We start from the raw sequence: 21,717 nt of genomic DNA on the forward strand, positions 1-21,717 counted from the left end.
CCCAAATAGACCAATGGAGTAGATGTCTCCGGCGTGGGCCTGCTGTATGGTCGGATCCTTCCCATGCCACTCCGGAATCGTGACATTTCTGTCTCGCCACCATGACTGACAATGGCAGCAATGTTGTTTCTATCAATGTGAATGTCGTCGATGAAGATCAGGAGCCAGGATTGAGGCCGCCCGCCCTGCAAGGAACGAGTTGCCACACATCTACTGGTGATCGCTGCATCTCTGCCGAGTGAATCGTTTTCGACGTGCGGTACGAAATACATACGATTGTAAATAGCTTATTTCGTGTCAGCACGCAGCTAAACTTTAGAAAGTAGGCGCAGCAGACGCGCGTGCACGTCAGCGATCAACACTTCTGCACCGAACTGGGAGGAAAAGCACGCTATCTGGACGAGGTGCATAGGCCTCGTCCAATGAGAAGACCATGCGGCGCAATACCAATGCCATGCGATGCTCGTTGGCACGGACTTGTCATCATGGTCCTTGTTATTGCCATCACGAAGGATCAATAACATCGGCACGAAACTCTCCCCGATGTTTCTTATTATACATCAGCACAGGACTAAAATGGATCGCATGCTTGACACCGTCGCAGCTCTGACTCGTGCCTCCTGAGCGTCTCTTCGCCCGGGATCCGACGATGGCTCAACACTTCGGCGTCGATTGGCCCACGGCAGAGGAACACTGCGATCCTCTGGACGATCTTTGCATCAATTTGTTGTACTGCGCATGCTGCCGGGCAGACTTACTTGGACGTCATAAACAACGGTAATTCACAATGCAATGTGTGGACAGATTGATCACAAGACGTATATTGATCTCTACCGAATGCCGTCAAATTCGCGAAAATTTGCATACAAGCTGACGTGGGATATTCCTTCAGCGACAGAAGACGGCAGATACTATACGCCACAGTCGAATGATGACTCTATATGCTTGTATCGCCTGTTCAGATGTCGCGTTGTCGTTGTGCCGACGAGACGACGAAAAGCGAGATTTGTCAAATGCCGCTACGTGTTGCCGGAGCCTTCTCCTGCATCTCATCAGGCGTCCATCATCATCGTCGATGATCGTCACGGCGATAACGTGGTGATTTATCACCTCTGGGACTGCCATTGGCGAACGGTGATGTCCGAACTCCGTTCGATAGTCTCTAGGATGTGGGTGCGTCTCAAAAGACTTTCGTATTGCTTGATGGTCTTGTTCAAGGCTGGGGATCCTTTTCTCAGGCTAGAGCCCCCAACCATTGATCCTCCTGCAGCTGGTGGTGGAGCTGAACTTGCAGGCGTGAAAATAGAAAATCCCCTACCGAAAAGTGTATCTAGTGCCTGGATCGGGCAACCTAAAAACGCCACGAGTGAAGCGTGATTTGCAGACACACCCCTCGACCTCACCGTCAACCACGAACAACATCATCCTCTATAAACCAGGTACAAAGTCCCGGACGACCTTCGAGAGATACGATATCGACCATCGCTGTTCCAGACATTGGTTTGTCACGGACTACCCTCTGTCTTCAATCGCTCCTAAATTCCGGGTAAACCCGCGTCGGCTATATCAACCATCTCTTCGAGCCTCCTCCTGAACGACAGTCTCTGGTAATGGTTGGCAGAGGAGGTCGTTCCAAAGGTTGCGATAGCTGTCGACAGCGCCACCTGAAATGCGGTATGTCTTTCTGATCTAGCGTGCGATGTTACATCCGCACATGCAGGCACACGTGAGGCATCATGTATGCGGATCTGGTTATCGCACAGATTACCGAATCCGGCAATATCAGCTGCACATTGAGATGTGATTCCCGATCCGTCACGAACACATCAACTCCGTGCGCCGCTGTGCATCTCACTATCCTTCCTATATCTTTTTGGCTACAAATGCTCACCAGCAATTCGGTTTCATACTGACTGGCGTTCCTATCATTCTTTCTTCGCAGATCAGACAGCACCACGATGTCAACGCTGCCAGAAAGATGGCTTCAAATGCCAATACCCAGCGCCCAAATTCATTAATGTCTTCCAAAAGTCTTCGCCGCCTGCCAGCGACGAAGCGCGACAGAACCGTAGCCTTGCTCTGACGCCGCCGATGCCTAGTCCGGGAAGCGATGAACAAAGTTTCACCGTCTCGCATCTCCGAAATACTGTCTTCGCGACCGATCCTAACGACATTGCTTGGCCGGGCTTTGACGCCCTGATGCACGAGAACGATCGGCTCTCGTTCCGATGCTTGAAGGCTCTCTCAGAATCATATTTTGGTACCACATGCAATGCACCACAGATTCGTAGACGCGGGCAAAGAGAATACGGCGCGTGCTTACAAATCGTTCACAACCGACTATCAAAACCCAAGGTAGATGTCAGTCGTGACACCATCCTGGCAATCACAATTCTAGGCGGCTACGAGGTATGCTTCCTCGGTGTTCTTCCAGGTGATCGCTCAAAGACTAATCCTGTCATCACGCAGCTGCTCTTTTTCACAAAGCCTTCAGGTTGGGCCGACCACGTTCTTGGGGTGGCGAAGTTGTTCGATATGGCAGGACCTGACATATGTGCGGACGAAACTTGTTTCTCCATCTTCACAGATATGCGCTACATCATTGGTCTCGCAGCGTTCAGTCGTGGAGAGACCACATTCCTAGCTTTACCCGAGTGGAGGACAACTCCATGGGAGAAATATGGAAGACCAAAATCAGAAGAGGACCTCCTTTCCGATATCTTGGTCGAGATTCCCGCACTCGGGTGCCTACAGAGAGCTGAGGCGCTGAAAAGCGATGAAGAATTAGATGCGACGAGCGACCCCGAAAATCGCACTTACGCCGTGGCTCTCAACATGCTAACTCGGTTGAACGATTGGCGACAGATCTGGCAGGCCAACTCGGCGCCCATGACATGTCCCGCCATGCCGCGTACCGAGTTTGACGACGAGCTACCCAAACCATGGGTGACGGAGTACCAATTCGTCTCGCTCGACGCCGCCAACAGCTTCGAAGTGTACAATTCGATGGTGATCCTACTCGTGCAGATGATCCTCGCCGCCGCTCGGCCCAGCGATCTCAACGCCGGCGACGAGGGAGTCCTGTCCAACATGGCGCGGACTTCGGCCCTGGACATCTGCCGGAGCGTCGACTACAACATCTTCTACTGCTCCGGAAAGCTGGGCCAGCTGACCATCCTGGTGCCCATGGAGAAGGCCTACGAATGGCTCGGCAAGAACTCCTCGCCCGAGGGCCGCTGGCTGGAGCGCCGACACTCCCACCTCCTTCGCATAACTGGCTCGTGGCAGGTCGCGCAAGCAGCTTTCTCGGAACCGAAGGACAGCCGCGAGGTGCCATATGTGGCGTCACGCACATCGCCATCAACCTCGCCGAACTCAAACTCGGTGGACGGATCTGCTTCAGTCGCCTCATTGTGATTCGTTGTTTCGTTGGATTTGAGTGTCATCATGGGTAACGAATATTGGGACAGTCGGATTTGAGCGGTATCTTCCTTTCCGTTGAGACACGTAGTTTTGGGATTGCCCCGGTGGGCGCTTCTGTGCCGACACGATCCGAATGGGCGAGTGGTCACATTGCTTATCCATCACCACTTCATAACACTTGTAATAATATAACGCTTTTCTGCATTCCACCTTCATCCTCCATGATGCGCATGACTTCCAGACACTCGCCTTTTCAAAAAAAGTCGCCTCGACTGATTTTGGAGATAATCCCACTCGATTCCAGGAAACGCTCTCAATCGATCTGCTGCCAATCCAATCTCTCCGCAAAAGCCTCCAACCAAAACTGTCCGCCCGCCCGGCCCACTCCGCGAACGCCCGCCATGAGAAAGGCAAGATTCCGCTCAAACTGTGCCAACAAGCCTGCGATGCTCGCTGGGCCTCGCGCGCGTGATAGCAATTCGCTCAATTCGAGGATATTGATGACGGCGTCGCGGACGGGCTCCAAACTGGGCGTGAGCAATAGTGCAAGTTGGAGCTGGCTCGTATATTTGGACCAGACGTCGACCATGGAGTCGATGGATTCGCTCGTAGCCATATCTTTTCGAAGCTGGTCATGGAGTTGGTTGGCAGTGGTGGTGACGTGGTTGTGGAGGAGTCCGGCAAACCACAGTAACCGCTGTCGGAGTTTCAGCGTTGCGGGATATTCCGTAGAGGAGCGTTGAAGGTCGAGGAAGGTGGATTCGAGCAAGGATCGGGCGTGGTACGCTTGAAGCAAAAAGGCGAATATCTGGGAGTGCAATTCGGGAGTCTTGCTGCGGATGACGTTTTGAACTGGCCAAGGGACCTTGTAGAACAGTCGACAATTGCCGAGCCTGGCTATAATTGATGACCTGGATTGGCTGGCTTCTGACACGTCGACGAATAGGTGGCGATCTTCAATCGAGGGAGAGCTTGAGCAGACATCTCGCGCGAGCATCGTTGCCAGATGGCTGTTTGCGTTGGTTGCGTCTCCGGGCGTTGTTGCCATTAATGGTATGATCCCGTCGGCGAGTGCTTGGAACAGCGAGCCGTTCTTTGCGAGGAAAAGAGTAGGTAACGCGGACAGAGTCATGAGAAGGCCCTGCTCGTTCAATAGAAGTGACTGTACATGGGAAACATAGCTAGTACCCAGGCTCCTGATCCATGAGTCAAGGCTTTCCTCCAGGATCTGAGAGAACGGCATCCAGCCTGGTTCATTGTTTTTGCGCTCGATAGCGTCGAAGTTTGGCATCAGCCCAGGGAGCTGTCGAAAATCTAAGTGGTCACGCTCATCAGACCCCGAGAGCTGTTGCAAGAAGTATTTGCTTTTGCCGAGAGCGAAGATGTTCGTCGCAAATCTGGTAAGGAATTGTGGCACTGCGAGAGAGCCATTGGTGTCGGACCGAAGCGAGAATTTTCCGTGCCATAGAGAGCCAAGGTCGATGGTAGAATCAGCATCAACAACAAAAAACATGTCTCGATCTTTGTCGTTGATCGTAGCAGTGCAGATCCACCTTGCCACTGTCAGCATATAAGTCCTCAGGCCAGCTAGGAATACATCAACGCTCAAATTATACACGGCGAGGTCACCTGTGGCTTGTTTCATGCACGACAAATCATATAAGCTGTCTAAGAGGCCAAAATCCGTCGGATCTGCGCTCTTGTTGTCAACTCGAGCGATCGCGGTGGATAACGAGAGCAAAGGTGCCGCGTGCTTCCGCACACGTGTCATTACTTGCAGAACGCTGACGATGGTACTGGATTCGTTGGACACAAAGCTTGCTTCGGTCTGGTCCAAGTGCGATGCAAAGCTCGAAAGGTGATTCGAGACAAGGTTCTGCACAGATTGCATGTATGCCAAAGGTTGCTCGGACCTAACAAAACTACGAAGGTGGTTGAGATTGGTCCCAATTCTGGCCGCTTCAGCGACGAGGTCGCGGATGACTAGCTCGCTGGTGCCAGTGAAGATGATACTCCTTGACACCTTGATGCCCCCAGAAACATCGTTCCGGTGGAATTGATCGGTGGGTAACCCTCTCAGCATCATGAGTACCTCTCGAACTACGGAATACTCGTCACAGGTTGTGGTTTTTGAATTCACAGATGCTCCTTGCCCTTGCCTCTGGCGAAACGGAACAAGAAGACTTTTATCTGTGTGGATGAGATGTGGCTGAACCAACAAAAGTGGATCATCGGTGTCCTCGTTCGAGGTCGCAGATGTCGATGGCGCTTTCTCAGAGACGAGATCATCCCGGCTCATCTCATCGCCACTGGAATGATAGCCTCTTTCGACATCATCCCACATTCCATCATCTTCAAGTGGATCGGCTGCGAGAATTTCTTGCCAGGACAACTCTCGCTGAGAGGCAGCACCCTTGATAGACTTGAATGGTTCGCGACTCGTCTTCTCTGCTGGTCGATCGGACAGTTCTAACAGCAATGCGAATATCTCGGGCAGCCATTTGGACTGCAACTCTGGAGATGACAATTCGTCTAAACGCGACTGGAGCGCCTCGGCAAGATCTTCACGATTCAAGACGCCGAACTTTTCTGTGAGACCCTCCAGACGGGCCTGCACGGTGAATTGATTGGTTCGTGCATGGCCCTGATCGCGAAGTGCCTTTACGGACTGTGCGCAAAGTCTGATATAGGTGTGGTCCTCGGTTGCAATGCCTGTGACTCCCGTCACCAGGTTCTCCACGAGATCGCGTCGAATCGCAGCATGAGCCATCTCACTCCGTGGTTCGCACTACGCATGATCTTGAATTTGCATGTTGATGGAATAAAGTCCGATCGCGAACACCGGATGAGCCTCACCGGTCGTATTGGAGGATTGAAACGATCAGACTTGTACAGCACGGTGTTGACAATGCCATTGATCACGTTGGTGGCATGGACAGTACTGAACGCGCGACGCTCGTATGAAGCATCTGAAGTTGCCCAGGAAATGGGTGACTTTCGTGGGTGAGAAGAGGTGCCCGCCGCCAGAGGACCCTCAAAATTTGGCCCCTGTGAGGTACATGCGGCAAGATTCCGCTGTGCCACGCCGCGCTCACGTCTCCCGGATCTGACTTGCGAGAAATTGTCCATTGACTTGACTTTCATCTCATTGCTTGCGCCGGGCACGGTTTGATGCTGCAAAAACCATGAATCGCAAACGAAGAAATTCCAATGTGGACGCCAGGCCCTTTCGCCCGCGGGTGAAGATGTTCCGACCAATGCGACTGCTGGCAGCCGCAGCCATAATCCTAGTATTCTTTATAATATTTCAACTTTCGCGTGGTCACAGGGTGCAGAAGCCAGAGTATGATAGCGGTCTTGGAAGGGACCCTCTCTTAGATCGTGAGTACAAGCATGTATACGATCTAATGGACAACCTCTGATGGAAGTTTAGCGACACTTGAGCCACCAGAGCCTCTTCAACGCGTCCGAGGAAATAACTACAGCCCGACCAATCCTAACTCAGATCGCATCAATGCCACGCTTCTATCACTCGTCAGAAACAGCGAACTGGAGGACATCATCACTAGTATGAAAGATCTGGAGCGCACATGGAACCACAAGTTCAACTATCCCTGGACCTTCTTCAACGACGAGCCCTTCACAGAGGAATTCATCGCGAAAACGTCCGCGCAAACGAAAGCAGCATGCAGATATGAGCTGATACCGAAAGAGCACTGGGACATACCGGCTTGGATCGATAATGGTTTAATGCAGGAGAGTCAACAAATATTGAAGGACGCCAACATCGCATATGCAGATATGAAGTCCTACCATCAGATGTGCAGATGGAACAGCGGCATGTTCTACCGACATCCGGCATTGAAAGATATGCAATACTATTGGCGAGTAGAACCGCACGTCAACTTCTTCTGCGACGTTGATTACGATGTCTTCCGCTACATGCACGACCATAACAAGACATACGGTTTCACAGTCAACATCTACGATTCGGCGCTTTCAGTCGCTACTTTGTGGCCAGAGACAGAGGCATTTCTGGCAGACAACAAGCAATTTCTACATAAGAACAATGCTATGGACTGGTTGACAGACGGGAAGCGTCGGCCGGATCACAAGGAGCTGGCTCACGGCTACAGCACATGTCATTTCTGGTCCAACTTTGAGATCGCCAACCTCGATTTCTGGCGCTCACCTGCTTACGAAGCCTACTTCGAGCACCTGGATCGCGCCGGCGGATTCTTTTACGAGCGCTGGGGTGATGCGCCTGTGCACTCCATCGCACTCGGACTGTTTGAGGACAAGAGTAAGATTCACTGGTTCAAGGACATCGGATACCGCCACATCCCCTACTTCAATTGCCCAAACTCGCCAAAGTGCAGCGGTTGCGACGCGGGCAAGTTCTTTGAGGGCGCCGACTTTTTGGTCCTGGAGGACTGCCGGCCGAATTGGTTCAAGTTTGTGGGTAATGAATGGGCCGGGGATGCGTGATTGTTCTTCTTGGGGGGTTTTGAGGTTTGCAGCGTGAACGGCGTTGGGGACTGTATGCTATGTGTGTTTGTATGTGGTCCGGGTGGACTATGGCGTCCATGCGTCCAATCATGGTGAATGTCCCATTGGTCGGAATCTATGTACTATATAACCAAGATGCGCTTTGTTCGATGGAGGACCTCGAGCAGATGCTTGTGTGGGGTTTCTCATCGCCCACGGCTCTGCTGTATGACCATGTGACGGAGCTATTGGTCTCGAATTGATGTATGAAGTCTCTCCAGACAACGTTCGATATCACTGTCATCAGCCCAGAATGTGCCTCCCAGGACTGTGACGCAGGCTTGCAGATTGCAAACATTAGCGTTCGTCAGTGGCAGCGTATAATAACTGCCCGGGTGTACTATTTTTATGTATGATCTTCGACTTAGGGCTACAACGAGGTGGAAAGAGGCCACATAACGGATCCCAATGCGGTTAGCGGGTGATGGACAGACACTTCAGCCCAGCCTGTTGCATTCATCCGTGGACCCGGGAATTATCAACTATCGATATTACTCATACCACCGTGGTCCGCCATATATCTAAAAGGTCTAGGCCTTTCGATCAATACACGACATCTGTATAAACCTTTGCGGCCGACACGACGACTGCTGAGAGACAGAGATGTCGCTCTTTGACCCTACGGCGAAGCTTTTCGCCTTCCCGCCACTTCCTGATTTACCGATCAACCAGCCTGCATTAGGTGACAACATCGCATGGTCTTTTGATGAAAGCGCAGATTATGATTACTGGTCCAACTTCGAAAGCGGATTCGACGACTCATGGGTATGTCTGACATCCACATTCAGTCCTGGCTTGAAGTTATGCACAGGGATCACTAACATGAATATTTTCAGACTTGGGATGAGCGAAAGGAAGCGGCTTGGAAAAACAGCAAGGGCCAAGCGAATAGTATAGTCATCACAGTCAAGCCGTCTGAGCATTCAGATCCGGAAAAGAGCTCGCGGCAAGACGGTGACGCACTTAAGACTTCCCCTGATGAGGATCACGACGAGGAGCCAGAAGCGGCGCTCGCTGCCGACTCAGATGAGCAGAGCGCATCCCTAACAAGGCCGGAATGGAAATTCTCGGACTGGGCAAATGAACTTCCCGAAACTATGGATTTTTGCGCTGCTACAGACTTTGGCGCCCCTCAACCATGGGACGGCGTGCTCGGCTCTGACCCTGCTCAGAACATTCACGACACGCATTTTGATAATGCTCTATTCTCGGGCGATGAAATGATCAAGGATTACAACTTTGGGAACGGTCCTCTGATCGGGTCAGAGGTCTTCGCTGCCGGGGAACCTGAAGCATTCGTCACGCCGTGTGACACGGAGCTGGACGCAATTTCACAGTTTCCGACAAGTGATATGTTCAAGCAACAGATTCAGGAACCGGCCGAGGTGAACCACGACCGATGGAAGTATCTCGAAAAAGATCTCATGCAAGCTCTTGGCGCCGAGTTCTCTGGGCAGGCTCAACTCGGACTTCTAGAGGCTGCACAACTGCCACCATCACCATCGGGCATTAGTACTCTCCAATATCTCCCAAGCCCTGACCACGAAATGCTTGACCACGACAGCTCTAGTCCAGATGCTATTCTTACTGACGAGGCGACGCCAAACACTGACTATGACGGCAACCGATTGGTCTCCTGCTCGACTTGTCAGAAGATCGTCAAGAGGAGGAAGCTCCAGTAGGTCGAATCCGGTCATACTCCAGACTTGACGCAATGCTGACACATTCTACTTGCAGCGATCACATGCGTTGGCACGTCAAATCATTCGGCTGCGAAAGCTGCGACAAATCCTTTGCGAGCGAGAAAGATCTTCGACGACACGAAAGACAGCACACAGGTGACAAGCCGTTCAAGTGCGAGGTGCTCGGCTGTAAATATGCCCGGACTGGATTTGCACGATTGGATAATCTCAAGCGGCATGTGAAGAAGCTACACGGAGACGGAGTGTCCTGAGAATTGTGGCGGCTGCTTCGCTCGAGCCAAAACATTCTGCATGCCAGTCTTCACCGGCGGCATACTCATACCTGCAGCTCCTCTAACCGTGGAATTGAGGTCATCGCGCCAGCCTTTCCTACCGCCTTGGAAGCTGCCAAAGTGGCGAAGGTCAGAGCCTTTTCGATGTCGAACTCTCCTGCCGATGCCTTTGCGCGCTCCACGGCGTACGCGCCTGCGAAAGTATCTCCGGCTGCCGTGGTGTCAACCACTGTGACCTTACGCGCGGGAATGTGGCCCTGTTGGCCGGAAATGGTTGCATAAATCAGGCCTCGTTCTCCCAGCGTGACTATGACGGCTTCCTTCACGCCCCAATGCAGGAATTGTCTCGCGACAATTATGATCGCATCGTCGTCCGGCTGGTCTAAGGTCTTGGGATGTCCAGAGAGGATGGAGGATTCCGTTTCGTTCATGATAAGGGTGTCAATATCTTGATAGACGAAGTCGGGTAGTAATTCGGCAGGAGCTGGATTCAGGATTGTATGGATCCCTCTCTCTTGAGCCTGGTGGAGATTATGGAGGACCTGTGGAAGCATGCCGTCAGAATCGAGCCCGGAAAGTCGCTCCGCTTATAACAGCGCACGGCCGAAGTTGAACAGGGACCAGCTACATACCACATCTACAGGAATCTCTAATTGGAAGACCGCCACATCGCATTGCGCGGGGAGTAAATCCCACGCGGCGCTCTGCTGCTTTTCAAAAGCATCGAAATTCGCATTTGCCACGAAAAGAATCCTATTCTCGCCCGTTTCTTCCTCCACAATGATGTTCGTGACGCCCGTCTTGCCGTCCGAAAGCTGCCGCACGCCCTTTGTATCAATGCCTTCCTTTGCCAGCGCTTCGACGTAGTCTCGCCCGAAACTGTCATCGCCTACATTGCCGACCATCTGAACCGTAACATCAGGCCCTGCAAGTCGCGCGGCTGCCACGGCTTGATTGGCACCTTTGCCGCCGAAACCTGTGTCGAAGGAGATCGCCGCGAGAGTCTCGCCGCCTTCAGGTAGCCTCTTTGTGCGGGTGACGAAGTCGATGTTGAGGGAGCCGATTATGGCGACCGTGCGTTTTGCTGCCATGATTTTCTTCAATCGATCTATAAATTGATATCGAGGATTTTACTACTGTTTGCTGAGTTGAGGTGATGTCTTCCCACCTGGGCAGTGTGAGGCACGACTGCTGACAAAAGTCGTGGAGAGGGACACTTTCTAGCAGCATTCGAGCATGGGAGCTTTCAGCACCTCTCAGTTGCACAATATTGCTCGAGGTAGAAGGCCAAGATGATCCTTAAAGCTTGGCCTGCGTCTTTTATTATTGGTGTATTACTAAAAGCTTTGAGCGTTGAGTCGTGGATTGTCACAGTTTTGCCTTCAAAATATCGACTTTGCAAAAGTAAACCATTCTAACGGAGTGACATGTCCCAACGTATACATACATACATACATACATACATACATATATATATATATATATTCAAAATTTGAATTCCCTTTCAACAGTTTTTCATGCAAAGCTAGCACCAATGGCAAAGCTGACATCGTTGTTGTACGAGTTCGCTGCATCGAATTGATCCGGACCACCGTTGGTCGCAACGTAGCCCTGCAGGTTGAAGTGGCGGACAAAGCGAGTCGGGTAGTTCCAAGAGCGGATTGAGTTGCCCTGACCGTTGAGTGCAGCTTGAGGGCAGAAGGTAGCGTCCTCGTTGAATTGCTTGTCGCCATTTGCAGCGTCCACGCGAAGGACAAAGGCGGTGTGGTGGAGATAGCTGCCAGGGGTGTCCTTCGATTCGAAGGAGACGCAGGCGCTGTTACCAAGACCGGTGCGGATGGTCCAGCTGGCTTGCTGCTTGAGCGTGTTACTGCTTGCCGAGTTGACGATCGGGGTGCTGACCGTTGTACCGCTATGGGCGAGGTAGCGGTCGGTGTAGCCGGGAGTCGTCAAACGGATGGACACCGAGGAGCCGACAGTGATTGCAGGTCCGCTCACCAATGAAGTCACGGCATACTTCTGAGCTGCGACGTTGGCAGCGACCTTGTTTTCGATGGCATCGCTCGGGTAGCCGCTAGTCATGACACCCTCGTAAAAGGTACCCTGACCGGAGATGCTGTTGTCACCGCCGATTCCGAGAATGATAGCACCCTCCTTGCTCATGGGGTTGTATCCGTTCGCGTTCGGTCTTGCACCGCTGTAGTACGTCTTCAATGGTGTAGCTGCGGAGTTGGCACCGCGAAGAGCCCACAAGCCTGGCGCTCCCTTGACGACTGAGGTGAAGAAGCGATCGGTGATGGTGGGAACATTCTGATTGTTCTTGACGTTGATTCCCGTGAATAGTCCATTTTCGAGATCAGCCATAAGCCAGGGTCCGCTCCCAGCACCAGATCCCCAGTAGTCATTATTACCAAAGTAGATGGCCTCCATGTGACCATTGCCAGTGTCGAGGTTATTAATCTCAGCATTGCCGTAATCGAAGCAGCAGCCACCATTGTAATGGGTCGCGTCAATGACAGCGTACATTCCTTGGGACTGATCACCCACAGCGGTACCGCTGGCGTGGTTGTTTCGGTAGCCGGTGCCTGGAGAGATGAAGACACCGTATGCCTTGCGGCCATTTAAGGTGACTGGAGCGCCGGTCGCGCTCGCAAGATTGTCGTAACCACCGGGTTGGGGACCACTGGCAGCACCGCCAGGTGGAGCTTGGGTGAGATGATTGGTACGACCAGATTGATCGTAGATGACGGTGATCAAACATGTGGTGTTGGCACAGAAGCTATCCTGGGCGCCAGCGTTGGCCACGCCGCCCTTGGACAGGGGCGAGATATCAATCGTCGCGCCATCCGAATCACGCTTGACCTGATAGAGTGGTCCACTGTATCCATCGTAAAGTGCACGCGTGGTGCTGTGCGCAGCAATACATGGAGTATTGCCCGAAGCGTAGATATCACATGGCGCAGCGGCGACAAGAGACGCGAAGGTGGCGAGGCCAAGAGCCTTGCCAAAGCTTGATTGTGATGGCATGTTTGTCGAGGGAGGAATTTGTTCAAATGATGACTTCGTGTATGACTGCAAGTAAACGTCCTTGGCGGCCGTGATGAGCATATCCGGAGAACACGTCTCTTGCACGTCAATGTGATCTCTTATGTATCGTGGTTTGAGGGCTTCTGCGGTTAATTTGACGTCCGCGACGTTGCATCGATAAGGTCAACACGACATAGCTGATGCTCGGAGGACTATGTTCTCCATGTTGTCGGGTCCAGTATTTAGCCTCAATGGAAATCATCTGTAGTGCACTTCGCCGAGATTTCCAGCCTCGGGTTGACATGATGTAAAGGAGATTCAAGCCCGGGTGTCGTCCAAATCGTACATCTAGCAGAGACGATAGCTCGGACCAAAGGAGAGAAGCGCCGATGACATGTACCTTCGGAGTCGGAAGCTGATGGAGAAAGTATATGCGATTCCTCGACGGTTGAAAATGCAAGGTGAGATGTGGCGGAACAGTCTCACAAGCTTTAGGCTGGGATGGTGGTGGCATTCCCCACACAACCAAATCCTTGACGATCTTTGCGTTCACGAGTTGTCGATCACGGCTAATTATCGATAGCGTCGTGAGCATCACCCGTGCAATAAACCACAATATTCGCATGACCTAGTTGAGCAGACCATAGTTTGCGCTAGCGACTACACGATTCGGAGTGGTTCTTTTCTTGGTCGGTCCTCGATTCGGAGACCGATCGCATTTAGCCGGTACGATACGGTATAAGGTGGCGACAAGGATATTGCACAAGTTGTACTGCTCTGGCCACAACGGTCCAAGCTGAATTTCCAAATGATCATTTCTGCTCATCGCTTCTGCTGCCATAAATCCGGGACCGAGCTTCAGCTTAAGGTATGAAAAAGGCCCGATACTGTCATGGCATCACTGCGAACTGCACGAGCAGAGATCTGCACCATGATATTAGCAAGTCGAAAGTGTCAGTTCATGGTCGATCCAGCAGCTGAAAATGGTGTGCTTGTAACCTCCGGCAGATGCTTTTGGTTGTGTTGACGCCGAACCACGGATGACAATGATTGCTTGGTGTAAGAATCCTGCATAAGTGCACACCCGTATGACCACTGGAACGTCACCATAACCGAGATATTCATGCCTGCTCCGCAGTTTGTGCATCGTCCAATTCGGCAACGCGGCGGCTACCTTCGGGAGGATAACGAGCAAAAAGGAGAACGAGAAATGCGAGCAAGGCAACTCCAGCATTGCAGAGAAATGTTAGTTCGGCTCGCCCAATTGTTGCAAACGCAGCAAAGAGGGCGCCGAAAACACCAATCGTTACGAGCTTAGCGAGCTGCTCTACGAGACTGATTGCACTCAATGCATCGACTCTTTGTGACGGTGAGCACATTTGTAAAATAGTGCCCTTTGCAGCCGGACCAGTGCCAGACGCAAAGGGCAATATGACTGCAAGGAGATATAATTGCCAGCCTTGAGTAACGAGATGAGCGAATCCCGTCAAGACGCCATCTATCAATATGCTCCATGTCACGAACAGGAGATCGAAATGGAACGGTCCTTCCGCTTCAGTGACTTTAGAAGGCGACTGGGTGGTTGTGGGTTGTCCGATGATCTCAGTGGGTGCCGGCACCGGTGAGGATATAGATGAGTCCACGATTTGATTAGGTGCCTCTTCTGTCTCCAGTGTCTGATCTCTCTTGCGCTTTTTATCAAACCACTTCCTACCGATGTCAATGATGTGCGGGAAGATGAAGGTCAGAAAGATGCCTCGGACTGCACAATTGAGCGAAATCAGCCAACCGTTCTCTGTAGGCTTGAAGTGTAGAACATTCATTGAGAACAATTGTAACAATGTCGGGATATATCCAGTGGCCAGCACACCGAGGAATGCGCCTGTACCCAGAAGCAGGACACCCCATTCCGTGTGTGTACGGCCATCCTGGGTAATCCACTTTGATGGGATGTACAGCTTGAGTGGAGCGAGGAATGCTGAAAGCGAATTGATCCGCTTCTTATCCCGGGTCGGGACTTCGCCCTCCACCGACGGTAGGAATATGAATATGTAGAGGCACGATAGAAGGAACAGCCCAATCGCGACGTGGAAGGGTGCTTTTAAGCCCGCGCTGTCACTCAGAAAACCGCCCAACAAGAAACCAATCGCCTGACCTAGCATGGGTCCGCCTGATAGCCTTCCGAGGGTACTTGTCCTCTGATGCGGTTCAACAATAGAGCTCGAGTAAACATTGAGAGCTAGGGTGTACCCAACAGGCCCCCCCGCAATCGTAATGATCTGCGATAATTGGATGATAATGATGCCCAAACCGGCACCGATCTCGACGCCAATAGCTTGCACAAGGACACGCACGGCTGGCCAGAAGACCGATAGGATTAGAGCAGTTTTGACGCCGAAGCGTTTGATAGTCCAACCGGTGAAGAACAGGTTGCACACTCCGAAGACCGTCGTGCCGGTGGCTACCAGCGCAAACTCTCGTGCAGCCCGCGCCTCGATTGCTGGGACATGACAGCGGTTTGGGTCCGAGGGATCACCCGAGTGTGTCTTGTAATAGTCCTCGCAACAGAATTGTTCGATCACATAGACAAGCCTGATACTGTCAGAGAAAACGTCTCCAATCCCGATAGAGAACGTACTCACGCGACTTGTGTAGTAGAGAAACTTATTGCCACATTGACGGCTGTGAGCCACGCGGCAAGCACGAGAGCACGGCTGTTGCGGTATCTTGTTTCCACGTCCGGTGGTGCCTGTGCGAGCAGCGGCGATGTCTCGGTCACGCTTTGGCTGGCCATGTCATCACCACGACCGGGCGAAAATCTGGAATAATGGCAGAGAAGGAGTCGAGAAGAGTGTCTTTGTGGTCTGCACAGTCACGAGTCGTCGAGACTAGCACTCTAGCAAACCGAGCGAACGCAAAAAACCCGCATTGTTGAGGGCCTTTCACCACCCACGGACAGAGAAACCCCTGGTCCTTGAGCGCACTACTCCATAAAAGCTCATTCAATCATCCTGGACTGTCATTTGTCGTTCTGAACCTCCAGACCTTGAAAGAGTATTGTTACATGGCGATCAACATCCGTTAGCCGTTCGGGTGGGCAGGCACTTGGCAGGATATGTCCCGCAATGGCCGACAATCGGCCCAAGTGAGCCCTATCTCTGTCGCGCCACTTGCACCAATGTTTGCTACAGTACCTAGGTATCATGCTACACTGGAAGTTACTTTACTGTATGCGTTGATGACATGCGTGCAGATGCTACCAAACGTATAAAGGTAGACTTCTGAAATCAGTAATAGTAAGTAGGCGTGTATGTACAGTCCACGTCGACCGATCGAGGCTGAAGTACACGCATCTGACAAGGTTCGTCACGACTGAATTCTGAGCCGTGCCCGAGAACAACCGAGATCTTTACTGGAGGCACAGTGCTGTACAGTATCATCATCACAACTGACAGGAAACCAACCTTGGAACCTTAATTAAAATGATTATTTGATGTACTGCCTCGTACATGCGGTATTCTGTATCATTTGGCACGTCAGAACTGCGCGACGACCAATCTGACTCACTTCTACTCCGACTCCATGTTCCGTCGAAGGGATGCCTTTCATACAATTCATTGCTATGCACCCCGGGCAATTGAGATAATTGCGCTACTGCCGGTTGAGGACAGTGAAGCAGGAAAATGGAGGAGGGCCGTCACTTGCTATCTGTGCCTGAGGCTTAAAGATTCGGCCGCTGCCGCAAACCTCGAATTCGAAGTCTTGGCGCACACACAAGTTTGAAGCCTCACAGAGTGCACTTACACACGAACAACGCCGAGTAGCGATCATCACCACAACACACGACAAAATGTCCAGCCGACCTGTCGTTACCATCCACGGCGCCGATGGCGCTGCTGGCAAGGACACTCTCACCCTTCCCAATGTCTTCAAGGCCCCCATTCGCCCGGACATCGTCCAGTATGCGAAATCTCCAATTTCGAGTTTCCAATACAGTTACTGATGGATCTCTTCCAGATCTGTCCACACCGGAATGGCCAAGAACAAGCGTCAGCCATACTCCGTGAGCGAGAAGGCCGGTCACCAAACGAGCGCTGAGTCCTGGGGTACCGGTATGTGAAAAAGCGAGGGCAATGGGCGCGAAACAATGGCTGGAGATGGAGTACTTACACATCGTGTACAGGACGTGCTGTTGCCCGTATCCCTCGTGTCTCTGGTGGTGGTACTCACCGAGCTGGTCAGGCTGCCTTCGGTAACATGTGCCGTTCCGGTCGCATGTTCGCCCCCACCAAGGTCTGGCGCAAGTGGCACCAGAAGGTCAACCTTGGCCAGAAGCGATTCGCAACCGCTTCTGCCATCGCTGCCTCATCCAGCGCTGCTCTCCTGCTCGCCCGTGGACACCACGTCGCCACCATCCCCGAGGTCCCGCTCGTTGTCTCATCCGCTGCCTTTGCTGAGGGTGCCATCAAGAAGACCTCTGCTGCGGTCGCCCTTCTCTCAGCTGTCGGCGCTGGCCCTGAGCTCGAGAAGGTCCGCGCATCACGCAAGCTCCGCGCCGGCAAGGGCAAGCTCCGAAACCGACGACACAGGCAGCGTCGCGGTCCTCTCGTTGTCTACGACCCCGAGAAGGACGGCAAGGACCTCGTCCGCGCTTTCCGCAACATTGCAGGTGTCGAGACCAGCTCTGTCTACGCCCTGAACCTCCTTCAACTCGCTCCTGGTGGCCACCTCGGTCGCTTCGTCATCTGGTCCTCTTCTGCCTTCTCAGCCCTGGACTCCATCTACGGCAGCACCACCGAGCCCTCAGAACTCAAGCGCGACTACCTCCTCCCCTCCAACATCGTCACCCAGCCCGACATCTCCAAGCTCATCAACAGCTCAGAAGTCCAGTCTGTCCTCCGACCTGTCAAGGGCGGTGCCATCACCAAGCGCACCGTTGTCCAAAAGAAGAACCCGCTCAACAACCGACAAGTCCTCCTCCGCCTCAACCCCTACGCGGCCGCGTACACCAAGCAAGGTCTTGGTCACGTCAAGGCCGACGTCGATGTCAAGCCGAAGGATGCGTCGTTCAAGGCGACTCTTCACGAGAACTGAGCAATTCCGTTTTGTTGGTTCGGGTCGGGGCATAGCAGTGGTTAGGCGTTTCTTAAATAGTGATGACATTTGAAAGTCGTCCGAATGACAACCCTTCTTAACTTATGGCTTCATTTTTACTGTGTGCAAACATTCGCCCCTGGGCAGTCAATGATCATTCTTCCTCGTAAGTTGTGTACAACACATGGTGTGACGCAATTAGGCTTATGCCCGAACTGCAAGATAAAGGGTATTTCAACTTTCATACCGAATTGTGGTTCCAATAGCTGTAACGAGTGTCTTTCTAACTTGTAATAATGAAACGATTGGAATATGTCGTCAAGCACATCGTCTCAATGGCACGATTGCGGCAAATGGCTCGTACTAAGAGAGAGAAATGCAAGTCGACCCGCTTGCTCGTCATAAATTCTATCGTGTAGATAATTGTACAAAGATAATGGGGGAGGAGTTCTTCCTCTAAGTCCTCGACACCTATGATACATCCCCAGAAAACGAAATCAACGCCGTCCGGTCTACTTGGGCCCATAAAGCCAATCCATATAACTCTCTACGCTGTCCACTTCGCCAGTGTCCTTCGCACTGAAATTCTCATAGAGCACCTTGTCCTTGCCGGCATCCAGCTCGTCTAGCATCACGCGATGCTTTCGTCCTTCAAGGACCAGCTCGCGCAGGAGCCGGTGATAGGACTCGTTGCGCTTGCTTTGCGATTCCTTTTCAGCGGGATCGGCGTCTTCGCTGTGTGAATCGAGACCGGTCTTGCGCCGCGACTTCAAGGCCTGATACTCCGCCCAGGCGTAGGTCGTATTGTCATATTCTTTGAGCTCGTAGTCGATGCGCCATTCATCGGTCTCGCGAAGGTTGGTAGGCCGCTCCAGGGGGCTTCCGTTGACTATATTCCGGGACTTGATCTTTATGAAGAGAATTTGCTGTCCATTGTCAATTGCGATTTCTTTTGCGCTGCCGGCTAGAGTTTGGTCAATCGCCTCGTCAGAAGTTGTGGCAGGGGTGTCGGTCGAATCTTCATTTTCTGGTGTCTGTTGAGACAGAGAATCCTCCTCAGCACCATCAGATTCAGATGTGACAGACGCCTCTTCAGTCACTGATTCCTCGTCAATGGTATCAGATGTAGATGTCGCTTCAGACAGAGAATTCTCGGAGTCGACATCAGATGTAGATATGGCAGTTATCTCGTCATCGTCGAACGTCTCTTTTTCAGTCAAAGGAACCTCGTCATCGGTATCGGGTGCGGGCGAGGGAGACAGCTGGTCGTTGTCTGCGCTTTCATCAACGGCAGAGGACTCTTCCTCGATTCCATCAAGGAAAGAGGTGGCAGCTGCATCGTCCTCGTCCAATGTGTCTTCAGTACTCAAAAGTCCCTCGACGGCGTTCTCTTCTGGAGAACACTGAGCTTCAGTCACCAAAGGATCGGGATTTGTAGGCGACGGATTGTCATCTGGCGAATTATCCTCTTCAGGGAGGTCGAGGCCTTCCATCATGATCCTTTCTGCTTCGGCGATCGCGACTTTGTTCTTGCTTTGGATGGTATCGATCTGTTCGTCGCTCATTGGCTCGGCGAAGACATTCAATGAACATGCCTCCCCACCCTTCACGTCTTCGGTCGCTTCGAAGTGCACGCGCAACGACGTCTCCGGGAATCTGGTGGTTGCTTTCTCGAGAACAATGTTGAGCAACTCCAAACTCGCCTTGAATTCCTGATCGCCCAAACAAGGATCGGTTTGGCCGTGTAGAGCCAAGTCCATCTCGTGGAGCGGAAGATACTGGAAACCAAACATGCGCTGTACGTTGTGATAGGCCACAAAAATGCCGGCCATGCGCCCCATGCGGACCTGGAGCATGTACTTGAGCATCGTGGCACGCATCATATCGTACATTTCTCTCTCATATGATCCAAAAGTACCGGATAAACTTTTGATCTCATAATCCTTCATCGAGTGATAGTTCTGGGCGTCCATGCGGATCGGCAGTACGGCGCGGGTCTTTAGGTCAAACGTACCATTGCCGGGGAGGCGGTGATCATAGGCATCCAATTGTGAACGCATCAAGAAATCTCCCATGATCGTGTACTGGTAGCTCTCCGGCTCCGATTTCTGAACCTCAGAAATTGTGCGAGGATCGCTTTTACGGTAAATCTCGTACTTAGACCTGGGCAATGTGAGCAAAAGCTCGAGTGACTTCCCCAAAAGCATGAGGACATTTGCGCTGTCATATTCTTTATCGACATCGATTGCATAGCACCCGTCCTTGTAGCGAAGAAAAATTGCAGCCGGTGTTCTATTGATCTTTGTGAATGACGCTACAGCGTTCTCGGTTTTCATGAATCCTTTCGACAGATTTATGGTGTTTATTGGGCGCCAGCGAGAGAGACAGAAATGAAATTGCGAAAGTGTCGTTGTCATACTTGATGTCGAGCCGATGTACTTTTTGCCATGCTCCTGGGCAAGCCTCGCCAATGCGGTATCCTGTGAAGATGTTTTGTACTGCTTCAAAGCCGAGAAGTCGAACTCGTTCACGGGCATGATTTTTTCGAGATACGGGTCAAAATTGTACACTCGAGAGGACGGATCTTGCAAGGAATAGATCCCAGGGTTGAAGAGCACGCGATCCAGGCCGTATGAAAGATATGGTACTGGTGGCTGAGGAACATCGAGGGGTTGAATCACGAGAGATTTGGGCAGTAACTGAATGGTGCTTTCGGACGAGGGCGGATCCCGTGTGGCAGTCTCTTCAGCCGGGCCTTGTTTTGATGAAGATTGCGCAGCATTTCTTTTAGATACTTTAGGTGCTTGTACCTTGCGCCCCTTCTGCTTGAGGCCTTTGGATTTGTTCAGGAGATTCTCCGCTCTTGCTATCTCCGCCCTGAGCCTTTCCGAGACTCTCACTTCCAGTGGTGATAGGACTTTCCGACCGTCCTGAGATTTCGACGCCCCTTTCGAAGATTTTTTCGAAGCTCCTTTCGAAGCTTCTCCCAAGGTCCCTTTGGAGAGCTCGTTCAAAAGATCTGATGCTCTTTCCACCACTGATGAAAAGTCCTCTCCAGGATCTGACCTGTTACTGGAGGGCACTCTCCGGGCAATCGCGATAGATGGGTGGACATCAACTGGCGGAATCGACGCTTTCGGAAGCACTCGTGATTTCTCCGGGATCTGGTCGTGACGCCATGATGTAGTTTGCGACGGAGTGCTTGCTTGTGCGGTGGATCTCGTTGAGGCGAAGGGGTTCGCAACTCGTCTTGCGATCTGGGTTTGTTGCTCATCTGGCTGGTTTTGAGCTAGAATTGACCCGCAGTGAAAGTATCGACGGGTACATGATAGACACACGTAACATGCGCTTTGCCTGGACGGCTCAGTGAGCGCTCTGTGGGTAATCATTGAGGTTGATAAATTTCTGGACAGCCGATGCGTTCATACCTACTTACCAATGTAGTGAGTGATGGACTAGAGGCGCGTTTAGGGCTTTACGCGGCGTCACATGACTTAAATCATGGAGTTGATTTCATGACCGCAACTGTCCTGGAAATGGTGCATCGTATAGCCATCCTCTCATCAGAATTATCATGCGAATCCTGCTTTGGCAGCTTTGGCATGCGCTAAACGGAGATACGAGTGCAGATCTACTCTCGTTGGTTCATT

General features: G+C 52.0%; 10 protein-coding genes across 10 annotated transcripts; 5 read left to right on the forward strand and 5 right to left on the reverse strand.

Annotated features, from left to right (window-relative positions):
• The first annotated feature begins 701 nt into the window (after positions 1 to 701).
• Positions 702 to 1,494, forward strand: K489DRAFT_223231 (uncharacterized protein). Its single transcript, XM_033599747.1, has one exon. It carries the CDS (start codon positions 793 to 795, stop codon positions 1,375 to 1,377), a length of 585 nt encoding a protein of 194 aa, XP_033460052.1. The 5' UTR covers positions 702 to 792; the 3' UTR covers positions 1,378 to 1,494.
• A 408-nt stretch (positions 1,495 to 1,902) lies between these two features.
• On the forward strand, positions 1,903 to 3,627 carry K489DRAFT_380415 (uncharacterized protein). Its single transcript, XM_033604871.1, has 2 exons — positions 1,903 to 2,409; positions 2,470 to 3,627. The coding sequence occupies exons 1-2, from the start codon at positions 2,092 to 2,094 to the stop codon at positions 3,415 to 3,417; spliced, it is 1,266 nt and encodes a 421-aa protein (XP_033460053.1). The 5' UTR covers positions 1,903 to 2,091; the 3' UTR covers positions 3,418 to 3,627.
• A 109-nt stretch (positions 3,628 to 3,736) lies between these two features.
• Positions 3,737 to 6,193, reverse strand: K489DRAFT_318752 (uncharacterized protein; the record flags this gene model as incomplete). Its single annotated transcript, XM_033601346.1, has 1 exon — positions 3,737 to 6,193. One exon carries the CDS (start codon positions 6,191 to 6,193, stop codon positions 3,737 to 3,739), a length of 2,457 nt encoding a protein of 818 aa, XP_033460054.1.
• Positions 6,194 to 6,668: 475 nt separating this feature from the next.
• K489DRAFT_319923 (glycosyltransferase family 15 protein) lies at positions 6,669 to 7,911 on the forward strand (the record flags this gene model as incomplete). The annotated part of the gene is made up of 2 exons (XM_033601419.1): positions 6,669 to 6,804; positions 6,857 to 7,911. 2 exons carry the CDS (start codon positions 6,669 to 6,671, stop codon positions 7,909 to 7,911), a joined length of 1,191 nt encoding a protein of 396 aa, XP_033460055.1.
• A 546-nt stretch (positions 7,912 to 8,457) lies between these two features.
• K489DRAFT_223248 (uncharacterized protein) lies at positions 8,458 to 9,822 on the forward strand. Its single transcript, XM_033599748.1, has 2 exons — positions 8,458 to 8,736; positions 8,808 to 9,822. Exons 1-2 carry the CDS (start codon positions 8,575 to 8,577, stop codon positions 9,651 to 9,653), a joined length of 1,008 nt encoding a protein of 335 aa, XP_033460056.1. The 5' UTR covers positions 8,458 to 8,574; the 3' UTR covers positions 9,654 to 9,822.
• Positions 9,823 to 9,990: 168 nt separating this feature from the next.
• On the reverse strand, positions 9,991 to 11,164 carry K489DRAFT_394636 (Ribokinase-like protein; the record flags this gene model as incomplete). The annotated part of the gene is made up of 2 exons (XM_033606812.1): positions 10,579 to 11,164; positions 9,991 to 10,488 (listed from the first exon to the last, which is right to left on the reverse strand). The coding sequence occupies exons 1-2, from the start codon at positions 11,035 to 11,037 to the stop codon at positions 9,991 to 9,993; spliced, it is 957 nt and encodes a 318-aa protein (XP_033460057.1). The 5' UTR covers positions 11,038 to 11,164.
• A 297-nt stretch (positions 11,165 to 11,461) lies between these two features.
• K489DRAFT_319579 (carbohydrate-binding module family 42 protein) lies at positions 11,462 to 12,973 on the reverse strand (the record flags this gene model as incomplete). The annotated part of the gene is made up of 1 exon (XM_033601399.1): positions 11,462 to 12,973. The coding sequence occupies one exon, from the start codon at positions 12,971 to 12,973 to the stop codon at positions 11,462 to 11,464; it is 1,512 nt and encodes a 503-aa protein (XP_033460058.1).
• A 1,121-nt stretch (positions 12,974 to 14,094) lies between these two features.
• K489DRAFT_388850 (MFS general substrate transporter) lies at positions 14,095 to 15,767 on the reverse strand (the record flags this gene model as incomplete). The annotated part of the gene is made up of 2 exons (XM_033606450.1): positions 14,095 to 15,565; positions 15,616 to 15,767. 2 exons carry the CDS (start codon positions 15,765 to 15,767, stop codon positions 14,095 to 14,097), a joined length of 1,623 nt encoding a protein of 540 aa, XP_033460059.1.
• A 717-nt stretch (positions 15,768 to 16,484) lies between these two features.
• Positions 16,485 to 18,298, forward strand: K489DRAFT_338752 (uncharacterized protein). The gene is made up of 3 exons (XM_033602231.1): positions 16,485 to 16,933; positions 16,991 to 17,085; positions 17,157 to 18,298. The coding sequence occupies exons 1-3, from the start codon at positions 16,824 to 16,826 to the stop codon at positions 18,065 to 18,067; spliced, it is 1,116 nt and encodes a 371-aa protein (XP_033460060.1). The 5' UTR covers positions 16,485 to 16,823; the 3' UTR covers positions 18,068 to 18,298.
• Positions 18,299 to 18,385: 87 nt separating this feature from the next.
• K489DRAFT_380419 (Pet127-domain-containing protein) lies at positions 18,386 to 21,475 on the reverse strand. The gene has a single exon (XM_033604872.1). It carries the CDS (start codon positions 21,454 to 21,456, stop codon positions 18,580 to 18,582), a length of 2,877 nt encoding a protein of 958 aa, XP_033460061.1. The 5' UTR covers positions 21,457 to 21,475; the 3' UTR covers positions 18,386 to 18,579.
• Positions 21,476 to 21,717: the final 242 nt, after the last annotated feature.

This window comes from Dissoconium aciculare (genome assembly GCF_010015565.1).
Source record: "Dissoconium aciculare CBS 342.82 unplaced genomic scaffold K489scaffold_6, whole genome shotgun sequence".
Taxonomy (NCBI): Eukaryota; Fungi; Ascomycota; class Dothideomycetes; order Mycosphaerellales; family Dissoconiaceae; genus Dissoconium; species Dissoconium aciculare.